Here is a 21,735-nt window from a genome sequence, read left to right as displayed (position 1 = left end):
GACCCCAAAATTCTAAATACGACCTATGAAATAGAACTAGCTTTTCAATCTACCTCACTTAATGCAGTAACCCTGCAAAGCATAGGTATTATCACGTTCATTATATAAAAGAGAAAATGAGGCACAGAAAGTGACTCCAGGTCACACTCTAGATGTCGGCAGGGAGGGATCTGAGACCCAAGCTGAGGTTCTTGCTGCTACGCCGTGCCCACATATGAACAGCACATTTGTGGAGAAGAGTAACCAGTGTATGAAGCCGTGGTGGTAGAGGGGGCCTGGTGCATCTGGAGAGGTGGCTTGAAGCTGGATTGTGAAACACCTTGAATGTCAGACCCAGCAGCTTGACTTCATTCTGTATGCAGGGGGATTTTGATGTAGATACTACCTTTTATTCTTAGAGAGCACATATGAGTGCCCCAGTAGGTGTACACACTAATCCACAGGGATCACATAAAAATATTAAAATTATTTTATCTCACATGAAGAAATTAAACTTATATACACTTAATTTGGACTAGTAGATAGATATCATTTATAAATAAATAAGCATCTATTGAGTTTCATGCTTACAATGGAAAAAAAAATTTTGCACTAGGAGCAGTTTGGAAAGTGCTGCTTTGGCAGTGGGGAGTCACTGAAGTTTTAAAGCAGGGGATTAACATGATTAGATTCACATTTTAGATAGAGTACTGGGAATGAAAGGTTAGCTTGTGGAAGATGGTATAGAAAGCAAGAGATGTAGATGGACTATCGGTGGTGAAGCTATTGTAATAATTCAGGCAAGAGCTCTTGAACTAAGATAGTCATGGTGGTGCTAGAGAAGAGGAGAGGAAGAAGATAAGGGTTTACAGATGAGGGGATGGCCAGAACTAATTGAATATAGGCATGGAGTTCAAGGAGAGGGCCAAGCCAGATGATCTGACTCTGGACTTTCTGGTCCATTTGCCCTGGCATTGCAAACCAGCATGAGAAATACAGGGGAGTAGTGGGTTTTTATAGTGTGTTGGGTTGGAGACATAAAATGTTTGAGGTGTTTATTGGCAGAGCCAGATGAAAATGTACAGCAGGCAGTTAGATACAGATTTGGAGTTCAGGAGAATGGAGACACAGTTTTGATGGAAACTGATCCAAAGAGATATTTGAAGCTATAGCACAATGTGAGTAATACTACAAAACTCAGAATGAAACCCAGGGAGTCAGGCCATTGAAGGGATGGGTGAAAACAGGATCGCACTGAATTTGGATTAAGGACATAAGATAACAAGCAGAAAGGACTGCCATTCCAGGAACCAGGAAGGAGAGTGTTTCAAGGAGAGAGTGTCGGCAGTGTCAGATGCTACAAGGAGGTCATGGGACTGGAAACTGATTAGTGGCATGATATTTTGCATTGTTAAGTTAGCCAACCCTTTCCCAGAGCTTAGCATCTTTCCTCATGTGTAGTCCAGAGGCCATCAGGGCAAGCAGAAGGGTCAGGGTTTGAAGTGCATTTGACTTCCTCTTATCTGTTTGTGAATTACCTACATTTGGACTATCCTTTTCCAGGGTATAATCTAGACTGACTTCCCCTTGTCCACCCTTCAGAACTTGAGGGAAGTTTTATACTTTGCTCACAGCAAAGCATAGGACACTGGTCTTGTCTGCTTCCACCTCCCTTTAAATGGCACCGAACAAGGGTAATCTGTTAGACGATTAAGGGAAAAGCCATGGAGAACACAGATATTCATTCTTTTAGGTTGTACCAGTAAACGATTTCCTCTGAGTATTAACTCCTTATTGGAAATCTGGGAGCTAGATTGCTGGTTGAACCCTTACCTGAGAGAAAAAATGACTGTTCCTGTCAAATGCTGAGGTTGATGGTTGTTCAGAGAATGACTTGGGTGGGAGAGGAAATTTACTGAATAAATGTGTAGATTTAGAAACCGTGTTTGCAAATCCCCTGTAACGAAATATGAACATCCTGAATAAGAAGGGTGCAGTTTGCCAGAGGGGTGAAATTCGCCATGCTAACACAATTGTCAGGGATGTGGAGTGCAATTGGGATGACTAGATGTACTTCGTGATCTTTGTCAAATGTACTTGAGGCAGGCATCACCCTGAAGGAGAATTTGTTTCCTTAGTGGAAAATAATATATTGCTCACTTGTTAGGGTTGCTATTTATTGTGTCTTTGGGGTGGAAGGAAGATTGAAAAAGACTTCATCATAAGGCACATATGGTCATTGTCCTTCAAGTGTCTAAGCTGGTCCCTCTACCTGCCAGATATACTCTCCTACATATAGGAGAGACATATAGCCTGCTACAGAGACACATCGATTTCATTCATTCATTTGTTTATTCAGTCATCACTTTTGAATCTTACTGTTTGGCCTTGTTCTATGCTAGGACACTACAGTGAGTAAGACAGATGTAATGTCTACTTCATGCTGCCCTTATATTATACTGGGGGAGATAGACAAACATAAAGACATGAATAAACCAAATCTTTTCAAATGGTAATAAATGCCAGTAAGGAATAAGCAAGTGTGTGGCTGTGATGGGGGCAGGAGGAGAGGGGGCAGCAGGGTATGGAGTGGTGACTGAGGAGGCTCTGGAGCTAGACTGCCTGGGTTTGAATCCCAGTGACTGTGACCTTGCGTAAAGTCACTTCACCTCTGGGCCTTAGTTTCCTTGTCTAAAGTGGGGATTACCTCAGAGTGTTATTGTGAGAGTTCTGAAAATGTGACATACATACATACATTCATTTGTTCATGCATTCATTCGAGGTGGAGTCTCACTTTGTTTTCCAGGCTGAGTGCAATGGCATGATCTAGGCTCACTGCAGCCTCTGCCTCCTTGGTTCAAGCGATTCTCCTGCCTCAGCCTCCCGAGTAGCTAGGACTGTAGGTGTGCTACTATGCCCAGCTAATTTTTGTATTTTTAGCAGAGATGGAGTTTTGCCATGTTGGCCAGGCTGGTCTCGAACTCCTGACCTCAGATGATCTCTTACCTCAACTTCCCAAAGTGCTGGGCTTACAGGGATGAGCCACTGCTCCCAGCCCTGACAATGTGACATTTAAACTGAGATATGAAAGATGCAAATGAGTCAGCCATGCGAGGGCTGGATGGGAGGAGGAGGTACAGGGAGGAAAGCTATGAGCAAGCGCTCTCACAGGGTGAAGCTTTTCAGAAAGTTCGAGAAGACCGGTGCTGGGGCACGTATGGTGAGAATAGGGGAGAACAGGAGAAAGACGAATTTGGAGAGCGAGGCAGAGGCTACCATGCAGGGATTTTTCTAGGCGCACTGCAAAGTCCTCAGAGGGCATTTAACTAAAAATGCTTGCATGTCAGGTAGCATGCTATAAGACTTGTGTGACAAGACGGGTTTGTGTCATGGACCACATGTGTGTCGTAACCCCCATAAGCCTCTTTAGTTACCTCATGTGAGATACACAGGACATAAACTGTCTATTCTTTAATCAGGCTAGATGGAAGATAGACATCCTGTGTTTCCTCAAATCAGTGAGCAATCCCTAGAGTTCTTGAAATCTCTCCACTCTGTTAAGCATTTTTGTTCTACAGTCACCACATTTACTATTTTTAAGAGCCATTTATGTTTTAGCCACCATGAGTTTTTGGTTACAGTTTTGAATAAGTTTTTTTTTTTAAGTATATAATTATAGCTACCTCTCTCTCTCTCTCTCTCTCTCTCTCTCTCTCTCTCTCTCTCTCTCTCTCTCTCTCCCCCCTCCCTCTCCCCCTCTCCCTCCCTCCCTCTCCCTCCCTCTCCTATCCTCTCTTTCTCTCTCTCTCTCTCTCTCTCTCTCTCTCCCTCCCTCCCTCCCCCCACCCCCCTCCTTTTCCCTCTCCCTCTCCCTCTCTTTAGAGATAGGGTCTTTCTCTGTTGCAGAGGCTGAAGTACAGTGGCATGATCACAGCTCACTGTAGCCTTGAACTCCTGGGCTCAAGTGATCCTCCCATTTCAGCCTCCCAAGTAGCTAGGACTAATGAATGCCCAGCTAATTTTTAAAATTTTTTGTGGAGATGCAGTCTCACTATGTTGCTGAGGCTGGTCTTGACTTCTGGCCTCAAGTGATCCTCCTTCCTTAGCCTCCCAAAGTGCTGAGAGTACAGGCGTGAGCCACCACACCCAGCCTTGCGACTTCTCAATGCTGTGTTAATGTATGGGTCTAAAGACCCTGATATGGTTTGGCTGTGTCCACACCCAAATCTCATCTTAAATTATAACTCCCACAACTCCCACGTGTTGCAGGAGGAGCCCGATGGGAGGTGATTGAATTATGGGAGTGGGTCTTTCTTGTGCTTTTCTCATGATAGTGAATGAGTCTCATGAGATCTGATGGTTTTAAAAGCTGTAGTTTTCCTACACAAGCTCTCTCTTTGCCTGCTGCCATCCATGTATGACATGACTTGCTCCTTCTTGCCTTCCACCATGATTGTGAAGCATCCCAGCCACTTGAAACTGTAAGTCCATTAAACCTCTTTCTTTTGTAAATTGCCCAGTCTCAGATATGTCTTTATCAGCAGTGTGAAAATGGACTAATGCAAACCCTTATTCCCCAACGTAACAGATGCTGTCAAAGCCACTTGATGTGATTGTTAGCAGTCATTGTGCCCAGATACATTCTTGTGCATAAGTGTACCTTCCTCAGAAGAATGTTCTCCCAAAGTATAATTTACTGGGCTAAAGGGAATTAATTGTCTTTTTCCTGAGATCCTATCAGATGAACATTCTTGAAGGAAGGGCAAACTTGCATGTCTTAAGTGCCACCTGAGTGATAAAATGAAGAGCTTGGCTATAATTAAACATGTTTTGAGCCTGGTGTGGTGGCTCATGTCTGTAATCCTAGTACTTTGGGAGGCTGAGGCGGGAGTATCACCTGAGCTCCGGAGTTTGAGACTAGTCTGGGCAACATGGCGAAACCCCATCTCTAATAAAAGTATAAAAATTAATCAAGCATGGTGGCATAGTCTGTAGTCCCAGCTACTCAGGAGGCTGTGGCAGGAGAATCGCTTGAACCCAGGAGGCAGAGATTGCAGTGAGCTGAGATCACACCACTGCATTCTAGCTTGGGTGACAGATTGAGACTCCGTTTCAAAACAAAACAGTAACCTTATTTTGTGAATGAGTCACAGGTAATAATACTGTCATGCTAACAATTAAGAATATCCTAAATAGCATGAATTGCAGCGTTTTATTCTGCTGACATCTCCTTCTAGAGTCACTTTCTCCCCTTGGCTCACTAACACAGAACTTATGTTCCTCACGCCATTATTTTGTCTCTGGAGGTCCTAAATGCTCAGGCTGCTGTTCTCCTTTCACTCACTTCCCACTCCCTAGCTGAATGCATCCAGGCCCATTGCTTCGGTTATCACTTCTATGCAGAACACAGAAATCCAGCCTCACATCTTCACCAAGTTCTAGATCCATATATCCAATCACTTGATATCTGCTTTTCTAGTATATCAAAGGCAACTCAAAGCTGGCACATCCAGAATCAAAGTCATGATGCGCTCTATCTCACTGACTCACAAACCAGCATGTAGCTTGAGGCAGAAAAGAGGGACTTGTTCTTGACACATCATTCTGATACTCCACATATGATCCACAGTCAAGTCTCAAACCTTTCTCCCTGAAAGATCTCTCAATTCACCTGTATCTTTCCATCTTTACTGCTAACCTCCTACTCCATGTTCCCACTCTCTCACATGTCGACTACTGCATTTGCTTTTTCCAGCTTGCAATTCCATTCTTGCTTTCCTTCAGTCTATCCTCTATGAAGGTTTTTGGATTTCCTAAATAGTCAATTATAACATTTATAAATATAGAACATTTTGTACCTTGCTTTCTAATCTTAATTCTTTTTCTCCCTATTCTACTGTACTGGCTAGGAGTCTGGGTCAGTGTTGAATAGAAATGGTAATACATATTGTGCTTTGGATATTTATTGTAGATGCTTTTTATCAGTTTAAGGAAATCAATAATTATGTCCATTATGAAGAGATAATAGGTTTAATTGTGATGACTTATGTTTTGAATGTATTTCTACCATTTTATCTGTACGTCCTCCACAGCACCCTAATTTTTCTGTCCTTTTTCTCATAATTTTTTTCTGTCCTAGTTCTCATAAATTATTCTTTTGGGAATTGTTTTCAATATCCTCATTTTCTTTTTTACCCTTTACTAGTTTGAAAGTTACATTCTGTATTTAATTGTATTAGTGGCTACCTGGATATTTTTTCATACATATTTATCTTAGTAAAGTCTAGAGTTACATTTTTAACATTTCCCTGAGTAACAGGATTTCAGAAGGTTCTGTCACTTCTTTCCTAAATACCATGCTAGAATTATACAGCATTTTAGTTTTACTTTTTAAAAATAACTCCACATACTAGACATCAATATTGTTTTAAACAGTATTTATCGTTTACCAATAAAAGTTCATCACAACTATTCTACTGTATACTTAAAAATAATGATGATGGTAAATTTTCTGTTATATGTTTTTAACCACAATAAAAAAACGCTCATCACTCTTTCTCTTATCTTAGACCTTTCATATTTGTTTTCTTTCTTTTTGAGGTTAATCTTTTAGAATTAACTTTAGGAAATTCTGTTGGTGAAAGTCTTCAAATTCAATTATCTGATTTTATTCTGAAACTTGAAGTTTGTTTCGATATAGACTTACAGGTCATTTTTTGTTTATGTCATCTACTGTTAATGTTAACTGTTAGTCTTACTATTGTTTCTTTATAGGCATTCTGGTTTTTTCTCTCTGGTAGCTTGTAAGATCATCTCTTTCTCTTTGACGTTCTACAGTTTCACCATGATGTACTTGGGAATGATTTTGTTTATGCTGCTAGAAGTTAGTTTTCTTGGATTTTAAGTTTTGAATGTTTAATTCCAATTCCAAAAAAATTCTTATTTTTGCCTTTTTAAATATTCACATTTTTCCATATATTTTATTATCTCTCTGAAATATCAATCGGTTTATGTTAGATCTCATTATATTCTGTAGTTCTCATAAATTCTCTTTCATATTTTCTATTTTTTTTGTCTTCCTGGTTTATTCTGCCTAATTTTCTTAAACCAGCTCACCAAGATCTCTCTTTAGCTTTGTCTAATATGCTCTTTAACTGACTGAGTTTTTTCTTTGAATTACTATATTATTTTCAAAAATATTCCATTTTGTTCTTTTTCACATATAATTTTTAAAATAATATTTTGTTTTTTGATCTCTGTTTTGGGTGGTGTGCATTCCAGCTTTTTTCTACCTGGGCTTTTGCCATGGTGTTTCCACTTTGAAAGGCATTTGTGGGTCTCAGAGCCTGAAATCTAAAGATGGTGAACAGCTTTTCAGTATATGAGTATTTCGCAGCTTTTAACAAATTGCTCTTAAAGCCAATAGCTTTCAAAACACCTTTAACTCAGCACTTATTCATCCTGACATTCAGCAACAATGCATCACGTACCTGTTCTATGCATGCTGGGCCAAAAAATTTAGTTTCTTTTTTTAAAGCACATGAGTTGATAAAGTTTCTATTTAAAAATTAGTTCAAATATGTGTCTAGTGGTAGAAATTTGGTTTGCATTAGTAATTACATGTTTATCCAACACATTGAGTAGGCTACTATGCTAGATCCTAGAAATATAACAATGAATTGGACAGACTAGTGGAATTGGACAAAGGTGTGGAATTTTTTAGTGTAATTGGGAAGAGAGTCATGAAGCAGGCAATCACGTGGGTGCTTGTAAAATCAAGGAAAAATGTGTGTGAGGTGCCCTGAGAGCATGCTATAAAGAGATCAGCTTTCATCACTGGGTCAGGAATGCATCTCTGAGGAAGTACTATCTAAGCTGTGACCTGAATGATGAGTATGAGTTGGCAGGTGAACAGGAAGAGGGTGTAGTAGGTGAAAATAAAGCCAGAGGGAGCTCCCTGCGATAGGAGGGAGTTCAAAGGAACTGTGGAAAGTCTAGGGTGCCTGGAATTCAATGACGAAGGAACAGAATGACTGGACATTGCCTAGAAGGGTAGGAAGGGATAGATCTGAAAGAGCCTTGAGTGTCGGGCTATGACCTCTAGAAATTATCTTAGGGAAATGGGGAACTGTAATATTAGGAAATATATACTTGGTCTTTGACCCTTTTTCCTGGCATACCACTCCTAAAATCCTTAGAACCTCCCCAAAGTGATGTCCTTTGCATGCTAATTAGTTGACTGAAGCCTGGAAGCCCTTAGGTAGTTTCAGGTTGAGGGCTGGCCATCTGACAGAGCAAAGCAGGATTGGAAGGTTGGGACTTCAGCCCCACCCACAGCCTCCAGGGAGGGGAGAGGGTTGAAGTTAACTTGATCACCAGTGGCCAATGCTTGCATAATAAAACCTCTATAAAATCCCAAAAGGACTGAATTCTGAGAGATTCCAGATAGCTGAACATGTGGCGCTTCCTGGAAGGTGGCATTCCTGGACAGGGCATGGAAGCTCCACATACCTTCCTCCCCATACCTGTAACTTTTGTAATAAATACCCTTTATAACAAACCGGTAAACATGTTTCCCTGAGTTCTGTGAGCTGCTCTAGCAACTTAATCCAAGCCATGGAGGGGTTGTGGGAACTCTAACTGATAGCCAATTGGTCAGAGGCACAGATGAAACAGCTTGGGCTTATGATTGGCATTGGAAATGGGGGGCAGTCTTGGGGACTGAGCCCTCACCCTGTGGGATCTGACTCTCTCCAGGTACATAGTGTTGGGATTGGACTGAATTAGAGTACACCTAGCTGTGCCCACTGCATAATTCTTGTCTGCTCGGTGGTGAGGAGAAACTCTCGCATATTTGGTCACAGGCATCTTCTCTGTTCATGCTTGTGGCATGGGAGCAGAGGGAAAATAGTGTGTGTTTTTTTGACTCAGGAGTGATTAAAGGATTTTCAACAGGAAAATGCGATGATCACATCTGTGCTTTTAGAAAGGTCCCTCTGACCGTTACATAGAAACTGGATTGAAAGAGAATAAAGGAGAGGGAAGGGGCACTGGTTCAGAGATGCCCACAGGTGAGAGGAGATGGAGGCTTGGTCTTCAGTGGAGCTGATGAAGATGGAGAAGGGTAAATGGCTTTTGGGGTGAAATTAATGAGTCTTGATGACTGAATGACTTTCAAGAAATTGAAGATAGCCCCTTCTTAGCCCAGGTCTTGGACTTGGTCACCTATAGGGCCTTTATGCTGTGCTTGGAAACTAGAGGGTATTTTTTTTATTGTCCAAAAGCAGGCTTGGTTTTGGACAATACATGTTCTGAAATAGATAGAAACGTTCATTTTCAACTCAAGTGCTTAAAAAAAAGAAACTAAGTCTTATGGGCCAGTATGTATGAAATATGTGTGTAACGTGTTATTGCTGAATATAAGCAAGAACTCTTTTACAATAGAAGCCAGATAAGAATCCTGGAGATTTACCTCAATGGCAAATAGTTTACCTAAAGATGAGGACACAAGGGCCCAGAGAGGTGTGGTCTGAAGGTCTGAAAGTCTGTGGATGCTGGTCTGGTTTGGAATTCATTCAGTCCTGTGGTCCATAGCATTGCTCCTTCTGTTGCCCTGTCCTCTGCCGGTGGCCTGGTGGGCTCTTGGTCATCCTACTGTTCAAAGAGGTCTCCAGGAACACGAATCTCAGTGTGTTAGATCTCCACACTTCTTGGGTGTTCCCAAATTTCAAAACAAAGAATTTTACTGCACATGCATTTTTAAAACTAGCAACGTTAGTAAGGAAAATGTTAAAAAAAAAAATCTACTTAACTACACACACCAAATGTCAGGGCTCTCAGCAGAAGAACAGGAAGCCTGGGGTTAATTGTCCTTTTCAGGAAGCCACAGAATTAAAGGATGAAGTTCAATGCTCTTGGCATGACCATAGTTTAGTGTAATAATAACTTGGCATTTCTTGGGCCGTTGTCTCTCTAGCTGCAGTTTATTCCAGAAACTGGGGGGCAGGTGAAAAAGATCAGCATCTTGATTCTGTAATTGTAGAGGGAAAGGCCTATAGTTGTAAATGACTTTGAGTTAGATTCTCCAGTGCCAGCTTTATTCCCCCATGAGAATGAGAAAAATTCAGGGAAGGCTTGGGAGAAATGCACTGTTGTAGGAAGGAGCCGTAAGGCAAGAAATTCTGACACCAAAGAAATAGTAGATCTCTCTTTTTAAAATTAAATGAAAATTTCATTTCTGTTTAAAAATCAGAATATAAAATAAGTGTGTATAACGAGCCTGTTATACCTAATCCCCTTTTCCAAGAGGTAACTATATTATCAATTTAATGTACAGTTTTCCAGATTTTATTAGTTTTACATGTGTGTCTGCATAATCATTTGGCAAGCCAATTTTTTTCTGTTATATAGTATATTGAGGAAACCTCCCAGATTGTAGAAAAAAAAAAAAGAAATGGTGAGAGAAGTGGTCAAAATCCAATTTCTTCCTGGCACCCAGACTTTTGTACCAGCTGGGCCATAGAGAAAGAACTGAAAGAACTGTGCTGAATATTAGCTGCTTTTTCAAATGGATGATGCAATCTACATTTTTCTCTGTATGTCTTGGAAGCAGGGAAGAAAGAGAGGAAGAGAGAGAGTGTGTGCATGTGTGTGTTTCTTTCTATCCTTAGGAATATTGTTTTGGAAACATTCAATTTCTAATTATATTGGGGGGAAACCCTAAATACCATTTTTCATGCTAATGGAGAAATTTACTTAAGTGCAGAATTATGCAACTTAGTTTTCTTGCCAAATTACATAAAGTGTGCAGCTCCTCTGAATAGAATGAAGGATGGCACAGGCACACATCACACAGCGTTCATAACTTAAAGTTCTTTTCAAGGCTTTTGCCTGCATCTTATTACCTACTTACTATTAATTTATTATACAGAGTTTCCATATTTTAAAAGTAAAGTGAATGTTTCAGATGGATGGTTTTTCTTTCATTTCTTCCATATTGTTAACTTCTATTTTTTTATATAGACTGTTTATACTTCCACCAGAGGCAGTTTTTCTTCAGTGATTACGTTAATTTTTATGTGTTCATTCTAGACATTTTTCAAACAGAATCTCCACATGTTGAGTTTGTCTTCTTTTCTCTCATCCACAAATCATTCTTTCCTGGCCTGATTTACAGGAAGAAGATGTTAGTGAAACTCTTTTGCGATTTGCCCTGAGGAGTGATCTCACCCCAAATGTCATGCTCTGGAAAAGTAACAGCTCAATAGAAATATTCTTGTCATTGACAAAAGTGCTGGCACCAGGGGCTGATCTGCACCCCGCCTGCTGGCTGCTGGGGGTATTCAATGAAGTAAAGCCTGCACAGGCACCTCTGTGGCCTCTAGGGCTGCCTGACAGTTTATACTGGGGCCACTGTAGCCATCCTAACCCTTCCTTATGTATTCCCTTTCTCATAAGGCTTTACTCTTTCTTTTCTGACAGAAGAAATATTTCCATTTCAACTTTCTTACCCTTTAAAGGAAAATTTATCTGACCATTATGTATGTGTTTTGTTTTGGTTTGGTTTGGTTTTTGGAGACTGGGTCTCATTGTGTCACCCAGGCTGGAGTGCAGTGGTTTGATTATGGCTCATTGCAACCTTGACTTCCTGGGCCCAGGTGATTCTCCAGCCTCAGCCTCCTAAATAGCTTGAACCACAGGCATGTACCACCATGCCCAGCTAATTTTTGTATTTTTTTGTAGAGACAAGGATCCTCCATGTTGCCCAGGCTGGTCCTGAAGTCCTGGGCTCAAGTGATCCTCCCGTTTTAGCCTCTCGGAGTGCTGTGATTACAGGTGTGAGCCACTGCACCCGCCCTCTGACCATTGCTGAGTGAGATAGCTAACTCTAAGATTCCCTTAGTCTGCAATTTCTTATTTATTTCAGGTCCATATACCTCGATGGTGGGCAAGAGGTAGGGATGGTGGCAGTGACCATGCAGGGAAGAAGTGAATCAGGAACGGATTCATCTCTTTCATGAGTCCTTTCCATGACTATTTCATTGACTTAAATGTGCCTGCCTAGTGCACTGAAGGGTCTCATTCTATGAGCCGGATTGGTAAGTGCAAGGATGATCTTCAGTCAGACTCAGCCACTGGGTTAGCTAGAATTATTCTTGGTTCCAGGTTGTGGGATGGGAAGGAGGGAGGAAGAGAGAAAGAGAGGGAGAGAGAGGGAGAGAGAGGGAGGGAGGCGGGGGGGAGCAGGAAGAAAGAGAGAGAGAGAGAAAGAGAGAGAGAGAGAGAAAGAAAATGAAAATACACTTGACTCCTTGACGCTTGTCTAAAAGTATTGTGATTTTCCCAGAGTAATCACTCTTTTGAAAGCAGGAAAGATCAGTGGTTCTTTTTGTAAAGTCACTAATTTACACTTACCTAAAGAGAGCAAATTATTGGCTCAGGGGAAGGAACAGCAGCCAAGTTACCTTGTTTTAGAGCTTGAATAGAAAAAGGTTAGAGCCAGCTTTCCAGCTTGCCTCCAACAGTCCACAGCATCATCCCCTGGGCAACAGATGCCTCCCTTCCCGCTTATTTGCTCTTGTTCCTGGGGTAATAAATTATTTAGCTGCTACTTATCTCCTAGGTTCTTTTACTCATTTTTATCTCCAATGTGGTGCCTGGTGTGTAGGAAGTGCTCAGTAAATGACAGTTGTCTTAATGAAGATGCTGATTTCTTTCTCCTTACAGTTCAGGAAGCAAAATGGGTGCATCCAGAAGGAAAACTGGATATGATGTAATAATAGCTAACATCTATTGTTGACTATGTACTAGACACTGCTAATGGCTTTACATACGTTGTTTGATTTTTGAGCAACCTTATGGGGCTAATACCATTTTATTATTGAGAAATCTGAGTCTTAGAGAGATTAGGTACCTTAACCAAGGTCACCCAACTTATAAGTGACAGAGGAGGGTTAGGAACCCAAGCAGTGTTGCCTAAACTTTTCTATTGCCTCAAAGAGGCAGAGAAGGAATCGGAGGATGGATGCCTATATATTTGGAAGTGACCGAGGTACAGAAAATAAAAGAGGGTCAGGGTGTTAGGAGGCCCTCTCTCCCCGCCTGGATTCTAAAGGGAATCTTCCCACGTGCTTTTCACAGCCTGAGGTTGCTTTGGGTAGATTCTGCTCCCGTGGGATGCTAGTTGAGGCTTTATGTACCTGCGTGGAAGAAGTGGCGCAGAGCATTGTACACAACATATGGGGCTCCATTAGCATTTAGTGAGTGCTCAGCTGTGCCCAATGTCTCCTTAATGAATCACATGCAAGCTGAGCATCGCTATATTTATCCAAGCCCTGGGAGCAGGAGTGCTGGCTGTGGTCGGACGCGCATGCCCCAGAACAGTGCCTTGCAGGCTGTTCCAGTTTTCCTTGTGGTCAGGGCCTTAGGGCCCTTCAATAATTTGTTCCCTGGCAGAATCTGCTGGTTTCTGAAGTATCTTTCCAGGTGTTCTAGGCCAGAAGAAAATGTTTATGTCCTGAAGCCATAACAGAGCCCAAGCCCTAAGAAAGAACCTGGAAGTTAAGCTACATCTGCTGTGCCCTTGAAGGCCACGTTTGAAGAATTGCAGACAGATGAGGCATTTTCTTTTCAAGCTTTTCAAGGGAGGTCCCGCCATGCTTAATCACCCTGCTATCATCAGATTACATCTTCCTTATAATCTAAAACCCTTATGAAGTTTTTTCCTTAGTCACTCCCTACTTGAAATATTTCTTTTATAGCTGGGCATTGGTGGCATGTGCCTATAGTCCCAGCTACTCAGGAGCATTAGGCTGGCGGATTCCTTGAATCTGGGAGTTTGAGGCCAGCCTGGGCAACATATTGAGACCCTGTATCTTACAAAATGTTCCTCTTATGCTCAGATCAGAGAGTTTCTCCATACAATCACTTCTGTGCTTAGGAATCAGGAACAAGAATTTCTAATGTTTATTTAATGCTGATTAAATGCCAGCTACAATATTAAGCTCTTGAAAAGAATTATCTCATGTTTTTCACTTCAAAATAACCATTTAAATGAGAATTAAAACTCTATTTTATTAGGAATAAAAGTAAAATTTCAGAAAAGTAACTGAGGATACACAACAAATATATGAAGGAGTCTGGCTTAATAGCAAAGCCCTTTGTATGAAATAGATTTTTCTTTCCTTTCTTCTTCCCAGATGTAGTCATGTCCTGTGACTGTTCTTCCCATTCCCAACCATTCCTCACCTAAAAAAAAATAAGTATTTTAAAATATGTATCTATTTTAGAGATATGTATATTTATATTTTTAAGGTTTATATAGATAATATATAATATATTTATATTTTAATATATAAATTTATATTTTAAATTTATTAATATTTAATAACTATATTTATAATAAATTATATTATAAATTTATATTTAAATTTGTATTTTATATAAATTTAAATACAATTTATCTTTAAATTTTAAATTTAAGATTTATTTAATATCTATATAATTTTTCCCCCATTTTCCCCCTCGAATTTTTTTTATCGTTTATAAGCTTAGACAGGTGCAAGATATATTTTTATCCCTGGACTTAAGTGTGGTGTCAAGGCACTTAACTTGTGAAATGAATAGCAGGGAGCAGATTGGATTCCCACCAGGGTGGAGTCCCGTAATGGTGGGTTACTGAGATTTATGTCATCTGCCTTCCTGGGTTAGATACTCAAAACGAAGAAGAATAGAATACCTGTTTCTGTTCAAGCTGTATCACAAGCACAGTCTGTGACCTAAAGCAGATCACTTCTCTTCTTTTGAAAATTAAATTTAGTTTCCTACAAAATTTAAAGTTGAACAGAGAGCCTTGGTTTGGTCTTACAGACTAAAAATCTCTTTTCCTTTCAGCTCAGTCACATAATATTTACAAGATGGTGAAGCCATGTCATTTGCCCACTCTGGCTCTCAGTCTCTTCACCTGCACAATAAGAGCATGAACTAAATGCTCACTGGACATCTCAGCAGCTCTTGGCTTCAAACCCAGGGGAGTTGCAGGAAGAAGCCTGCTCTACTCTGCCAAGCTGTGACTAGTGAGGGTTTGCAATGAAACCAACCGGGGTTAGTCTAGGCAAAAAGGGGAGTTTATTGTAAAGATATTTGTACAGTTCATAACATCCAAAAAACAGTTAAATAATGAGACACAGAGAAGAAGGGAACCAGGACAGCCTCAGGGATCTCTTCAGCAGGAGCTCATGACCCTTCCCCCTGGAGTGCTGCCATTTACATGACTCCAAAAAAGCCTGTTTTTATGTTTCTTTCTTAAAAATGACAAATTCCAGAAGGAGAACTGCCAGGGGGCCATTCAGTTATGGAGGGCAGGTTGGACAGGCCAATCAACAGGAAGGTATTGCCGGAGCCCAGCCTTGTTGAAGGAGCAGGCGGTTCCCAGGAGGAGCTGGGCAGAACCCCCCACTACACACACAGGGACACCCTACAGAAAGATCCCATGTGTCTGTAAATGCTTGGGCAGCCAGGTCTGGGTGTTAAATGTGGTTGGGAGACTCTAGACCAGGAGCAGCCATGGTGATGCAGTTCATTCAGTGTTTGCAGGCAGCTGTGCCTCGTGGCGGACTTCAAGGCAAAAGGTGTGATGGGTGGGATTGCCGGTGGCTGTGGGCACAAAGAAAGACAAACAGTGCCATCTCTCTGGGAGACTGACCACCACCATGCTGGATTATGATCCTCTCTTTTCAGCCAGGTTAAGCACAAGGTACTCTGGTCCCATCTTTTCCACTTTGATGGCATCTGGGCAAGTTTCAGCCCCTTGAGAGTTTTTCTGTGTCCTTATCTGTGAAATGGGGATGAGAGCAATGATAATCACGCTATTCTTCCAATTGACAATAGTACGGCAGGCACTAACAACTGCTGGGGAGAGGCACCGTGTTGAGCGCTTCCCGTGTGGGTCGGTCCTTGCTATCCTCTGAAATAGTACTATTATAATTTATACTTTGCCCACAGGAAGCCAAGGCTTGTAGAAATTAAGTGGGGCAGTAAAGTGTAGAGCAAAGCAGTGTACAGACTGAGAGACTGAACTCAGGAGCCGATGGCCATGCTTGAATTCTGGCTCTGACACTCACTGGCCTGGCATTCTCCAGCATGCATGTAAGCTTTGTTAATTTGTTAAGTGGGCATGATGCTAGTGCCTGCCTCATGCTGAGGTTGTGAGGAGTGAGTGATTTAACACGCATCCAGGATGGTGCCTGGAGCAGAGCGGCGCTCTGTAATGTTTGCTGTTGTAGTAAAGTGCCCGCTGGACAGTGGGGATTTGAATCCAAAGCAGATCAACTCGAGAATACATATGCTGTGACAAGTATCTCTGGTGGTGGGACAAGAAGGCTCAGCAGTGAGCAGTGTAAAAGCTGGGGTGGGGGCGAATTAGCAGAAGAAGCTATGGAGCTAAGGAGAAGAAGAGAATGAGGAGCCCTCGGCACGAGGCCACTTCGGGGCTCCTTGTCTCTGTGACCTTGAGCTGGACACCCAGAAGGTCAGCAGCAATTGCTGAGTCCCCATAACCGATGGGAACATTCAGCACTGACTTCCCTTATACTTCTGACTTCAGGAGGGCGTTAGTTAGAAAAAGAAGGAAAGAAGGACAGAGAGTGACTAAGACAGAGAGAGAGAGAGAGAGATAGAGTCAGGGCATGGGGGCGGGGGTGGGGGAAGAGAACTAGATGTAAAGACAAAGGCCCAAGGAGAGAAAGAGAGTGATTAACACTCAAGAAGATGAACAGAAGGGACACACACTTAGAGCCAGAGAAATGAAGCAGAAAAATAGGAAAGAAGGGTGAGGGGAAGGATGGGGATTTTGCAGAGACAGCGCTGAGGGGGCCGTGACTGGCTGGCCTGCTCTGTGGTCGATGGGCAAACAAACCTGTTAAGTGTGTCAGGGCTTTATCTAGGAAAGCACCTTTGCCAAGGCCCGGGCGCACTGAGGAGCCTTTTGAGTGTGTAGGGCTGTGACAGGAGAGACTCGCTTTATCTGTATTGGAGACAGGAGCGCTCTTCTGTGCATTTCACACTGGATGCCACAGATTAGGTTGTGGATATTTCATGGTTGGCAGTGAATGCTTGTTTGGAGAAGCCTTGAGCTGAACAACACTGCTAAGGCTGGGGGAAGGGGTTGATAAGAGTCAGGTATCTGGAGACTGGTTTATAAGACGGGCTGATTCTATGCAATTTTACACTTGTATATTATTATAAGCATTGAAAGTCCCTGGAAGGGTCCATGAAAATGTTGACAATAGCTAACCTCCCTGGTTGGATTTATGAGGAGTCTCGCTTTCTAAGTTATGTATTTCAATTAGGTTTACATGTTTTACAATGTAAGGCCTTTATAATCAGAGCAACAACAGCTTGAGTTAAGGTAATAAATACACTCCTGAAATGAGGGCAGGGAATGCGCCTGACATGAAATGGGTTGTTGGTACTGTAAGGCCAGCTGCCTCACAGAGGGTTAAAACGGACACACCCATCTCTCTCCTCGACTGATAACTGCAACATCACCCAAGCCCATTATCTGGCCTTGCCTCATGGCTTCCCCACACCTGTCTCTGCATACCAAACCCAAGCCCACGTTCAGCACTAAATTATGCATTCAACACCCAGCCCGCTGTTGATAAACCCTGCAGGAAAATTTTTTAAGAAAGCCCCATCAAACCCTGCCGGGTAGCAGTCTGCTCTGTACGCCCAAAGCCCACCTACCCATAACAACTAGCTCCAAGCATTTCCTGCTTCTTAATAGCCAATAAGATTGCCTTCACTTTGTTTCCCCAGCAGTCAATCAAGGCCCAACGTCCCACCTGCCTACCCATAACCACTAGCTCCAGCACTTCCTGCTTCCTAACAGCCAATAAAATTGCCTTTGCTTTGTTTCCCCAATAGCCAATCAATCGCCTTCCACCCCAATAAAACCCCATAACCTAAGCAGCTGGGCGTGACTTCTATGGCCCCTTCCTGGACCACAGAACCTCGCCTGGGAGCTGAATAAATTGGCTTCTCATTTTCTCATACTTGACTCAGTTTCCTCATTTTACATCGGCAATAAACCTTACAGGTATTCATCCGACAAGCAGGCAATGACTAGGTAGAAATGGCAGCACGTTTGAAAATATTTCTCCTTGATGTTTCCCAGATACTTTGAAAATCTGATGACCACGATCCTCTGATTCTTGCAGAGGGGTGAAAATTATTAATGTCCCTTCAGCTCAGACAAATTTCTTTCCTTTGGGGTTTCCTTGGGGTTCAAAAAATACAGCAGAAGGCGTATTCCCTGTCAGTTGGTGGGTTTCTAGTGGTGGATGTGAGGCTTTTCTCTTGAGAGAATGGTGCGCACAGCATCTGCAAAACCCTCTCCTCCCTGAAGTTCTCATCTCCCACTCCTTTTTGTTTTAAATTTTAAATGAAGTTTGTGCCTGGTACACACTTTTAGAGGTATTGTCTATTAGCTTGAGAAATGACCCAGATATATCTTGTTTCAGGCTTTACGAAGGCAAAGAACAGATGGAGTTTGAAGAATCCATGAGACGGCTCTTTGAATCTATCAACAATCTGATGAAAAGTCAATACAAAACTACCATCCTTTTGCAGGTTGGTTTACACTACAATAAAATCTGTCTTTTCCTTGGTCATCCAGTAAATAACAGCATGCTAAGATAATGTCTTCTTTTGCTGAAATATGTAAACTTATGTCAAGTGAAGGCCTGGGCTGGCCACTTGGTTGAAGACCAAGGGCTCCTCAGGACAAGAGAAAACATATTTATTGTTTGCTTCCTGTGAAGGCAGCAGTGCCTTCTTTTAAAATAGCTCTGAAGCTTTTGTTGCCTGGAAGGAAATCAGTCAAACTGGATCCACTTCCAATGGAAAGAATAGTTATGGGGACAGTCTCTTAAACCGAGGCTCCAATAGTTTATTTTTTATTCTCAAAAACATAAAATCAGTGACTCTTTTGGGATTAAAGAGAGCTCCTCAATAAATAGGAGGTACTTTGGAGAGAATGAGTCCTCTAATGTGTGGTCCATGTTGCTAATCTGGAGATTCTGCAAATCTTTGAGGCCTACCCCTGTGTTTGAGAAAGAGTTGAGCGGCAGAGTCTGAATGAAGAGGCTGTCTCAGGGAGACTTCAGAACTTCCACAGAATGTACTTGCAAGCGCTGGGGGTGGGGATGGGGGAAGCTGGGAGTGCTTCATGTGTTGTGAATAAAGGAAGCCCAAACACATTTATCTAAATCAATGAGTTAATGCAGATTGCTGCTGCTTTTTAAAAAATCGATGTTATTCTTTTAGTTGCTAATTCTAACCAGTGCCTGGGCATCCCAGGCACTGGTTAGAATTAATGAAGTACTAGTGTTTAGCTAGAATGAAGGTGAGGAAGCAGAGGCAGAAGTCTGCCTGGGGAATGTTTGCTTCTCATACTATGGATTCCAGAGTCTTGTATGTTACAATTGCGTGGGGATCTTTAATAAATTTTGATGCCTGGTTACAACTGTAATCAGCGGAGCATACCCAGCTCCCAGTTCCAAAGAGGTTCTCAGCCCCGGAAAAGTGGAGAAAGGGGCCCCAGAGGCACGCCGTTTGAATAAATATCATGTACCCAAAGAGTTTTGTAGAAAAGCGATTTATTAGATAGGGTTGGGGGGAGAGAGGGCAGAGTGGGAGCAAGAGAGGGGAGAAAGCAGGGTGGAGAGAGAACTTCCACGCTGTTATGGGATGGGAACCCAGACTGGGAAATCCGTAGAGGTAGGAGCAGCTTAAGTTTTAACCTTTGAATTATTCCCCCCACCCCCCACCCCGCCATTCATGTTCTCGTCCAATGAGAGGAGTTCTTTCAAACTTCCTCTGGAGTGATTGATCTTTGACTCTGATCTGGATTGGCTACTTGGTCCACAATCCTGAGTTACAGAGCCCCCTCCTCCCAGAGCTCTCAGAGATTTGGTGACAAAACAGCCCCACCTGGCTTTCCCTACCTGGCCCGCTGCAGGCGAAAATTAGACAAGGAATTTTACATTTGAAGCCCCTCTGATTTCCGGATGGAGGCGTGGAGGAGGTGCTCAAAGGAAATCCCTGCATTTGAAACCACACCTCTCACGGACCCGGAAGAGAAGTCCCTCACAACCACCAGACTTGCTAATTTAATTGGTATGAAGTGTGACCCAGGCCAGGTGATTTTAATGTGAAGCAAAGTTTGAGAACCACTCTGCTGATGGCTTCCTTTAATTTAACAAATAGTGGAAACTTGTGTGTTGGGGAAGACTTTGTTTTATTTATCATGTGTCTTCAACACTCAAAATAATCCTAATAATCTAAACATTTATTCTCTTCAGAATGTATATCTGTATTTCTTCATCAAACTGAATAACTGAATGTCCTAACACTATTTGGTCTTCTGTAACAAGGTTAAGAACACAAATACCCACCTTCAGAATCCACACTAGTAAAATACCCAAAAAGCTTCTGTTTTATAATGAAGTAAAGGAGGAAGACTTATAAATGATTAAAAATGATTTAAGTTAAACTATGTAACAAGCTTTACACTTCATGCTCCACATATATTTATTTTAACCTCTCAGTAATCCCCTAAATTATACATTAGGCCTCCCATATTATAAAAGGATAATCTGAGGCTCAGAAAACTGAAATGATGTGCCCAAGGCTACATGCCCACATCTCTCTGGTCTAAAGCCAAAGCTCCTTCTCATGCACCAAATGTCCCAGACTATAGAAGACGCCTTTTATGGGATTTGCCAACATCACACAGGCTTGACCCCTCTGCCTTCATCATTAAGTTCTCTTCAGATGGTACTGCTCTTCATATTTGAAAATAACTTTAAATTCTTCTTTGATAAGTTTTCAGCAGCCATATAAGTAATTGGAAAGTATCATTGATTTTATGAAAATCCCTGAGGCTAAATTTGGCCCTTAGAGCAAATTGAAAAAGAGATAAAGCCCCTTTGTATGTCTCTGCGGTGGAAATCTGCAAGAAGAAACCAGCATAATCTGTCCCAAATCACAAAGAAAATAAGGCATTTCTGACACAGCTACCTGGACAAAAAGAACCTGGGTAAAAAGACTTATGCCAAAACCATAATAATCATATTAGTTCTCTAATCCTAATATTAGGATTATCCTGAGTGTTGAAAATACAATGATTAGTGTGTCTTCAATTAATAATCATTTATTAGTTGATGCTTAATCGGTATCTGTTGCATTAATTCATAACACTAGGGATAGGTCTTAAGGTCTCTTATTTTACTGATGAGAGAATTGAAGCTCAGACAGTTGAAACAGCTTCCTCCAGGCACCATTCCTGAGAAGTGGGATGGCTCAGATTCATAAGTATTCCTTCCTGGCTCTGAAGACCATATTCACTGCCACGACATTAGCATGTTCTTTATACTGTTTGTTTAGGCCCTACTGGGGATGGATGTCTTCCCTTGGATTAGTTGGGACTGCAGTCTTTTAGTTTTCATTTTCCCTTACCCACTGCTGGTTAAAAAATGAACCAACAAACTAAAAACATCTTCCTCATATTCCTAACACCCCCATCATTCTGTGACAAAGGGGATAACAGGAGCAGGGGACAGCATGAGAAGATGCAGCAGGAGCCCCAGCTAGCCACTGCATCTGTATCACATTGGAAGCAACTCACTTCCAGTGAGCAGCCACACAGTGCCAGGATATCAGGAAGAGCCAAGGTTGACCAGTTACCATGAGAGA

The 21,735-nt window shown here is 41.9% G+C and overlaps 1 protein-coding gene across 1 annotated transcript in view; it reads left to right on the top strand.

Moving 5' to 3' along the window:
• The window catches only part of DOCK2 (dedicator of cytokinesis 2), a 427,333-nt gene that overhangs the window by 82,090 nt on the left and 323,508 nt on the right, over positions 1-21,735 (top strand). Inside the window, 1 exon segment of the mRNA XM_003936169.4 lies at positions 18,501-18,609. Within this exon segment, the coding sequence (XP_003936218.2) occupies positions 18,501-18,609 (109 nt within the window).

The sequence above is a fragment of the Saimiri boliviensis genome, chromosome 20 (genome assembly GCF_048565385.1).
Source record: "Saimiri boliviensis isolate mSaiBol1 chromosome 20, mSaiBol1.pri, whole genome shotgun sequence".
NCBI classification, from domain to species: domain Eukaryota; kingdom Metazoa; phylum Chordata; class Mammalia; order Primates; family Cebidae; genus Saimiri; species Saimiri boliviensis.
This window is presented reverse-complemented; position numbering and strand designations above follow the sequence as displayed.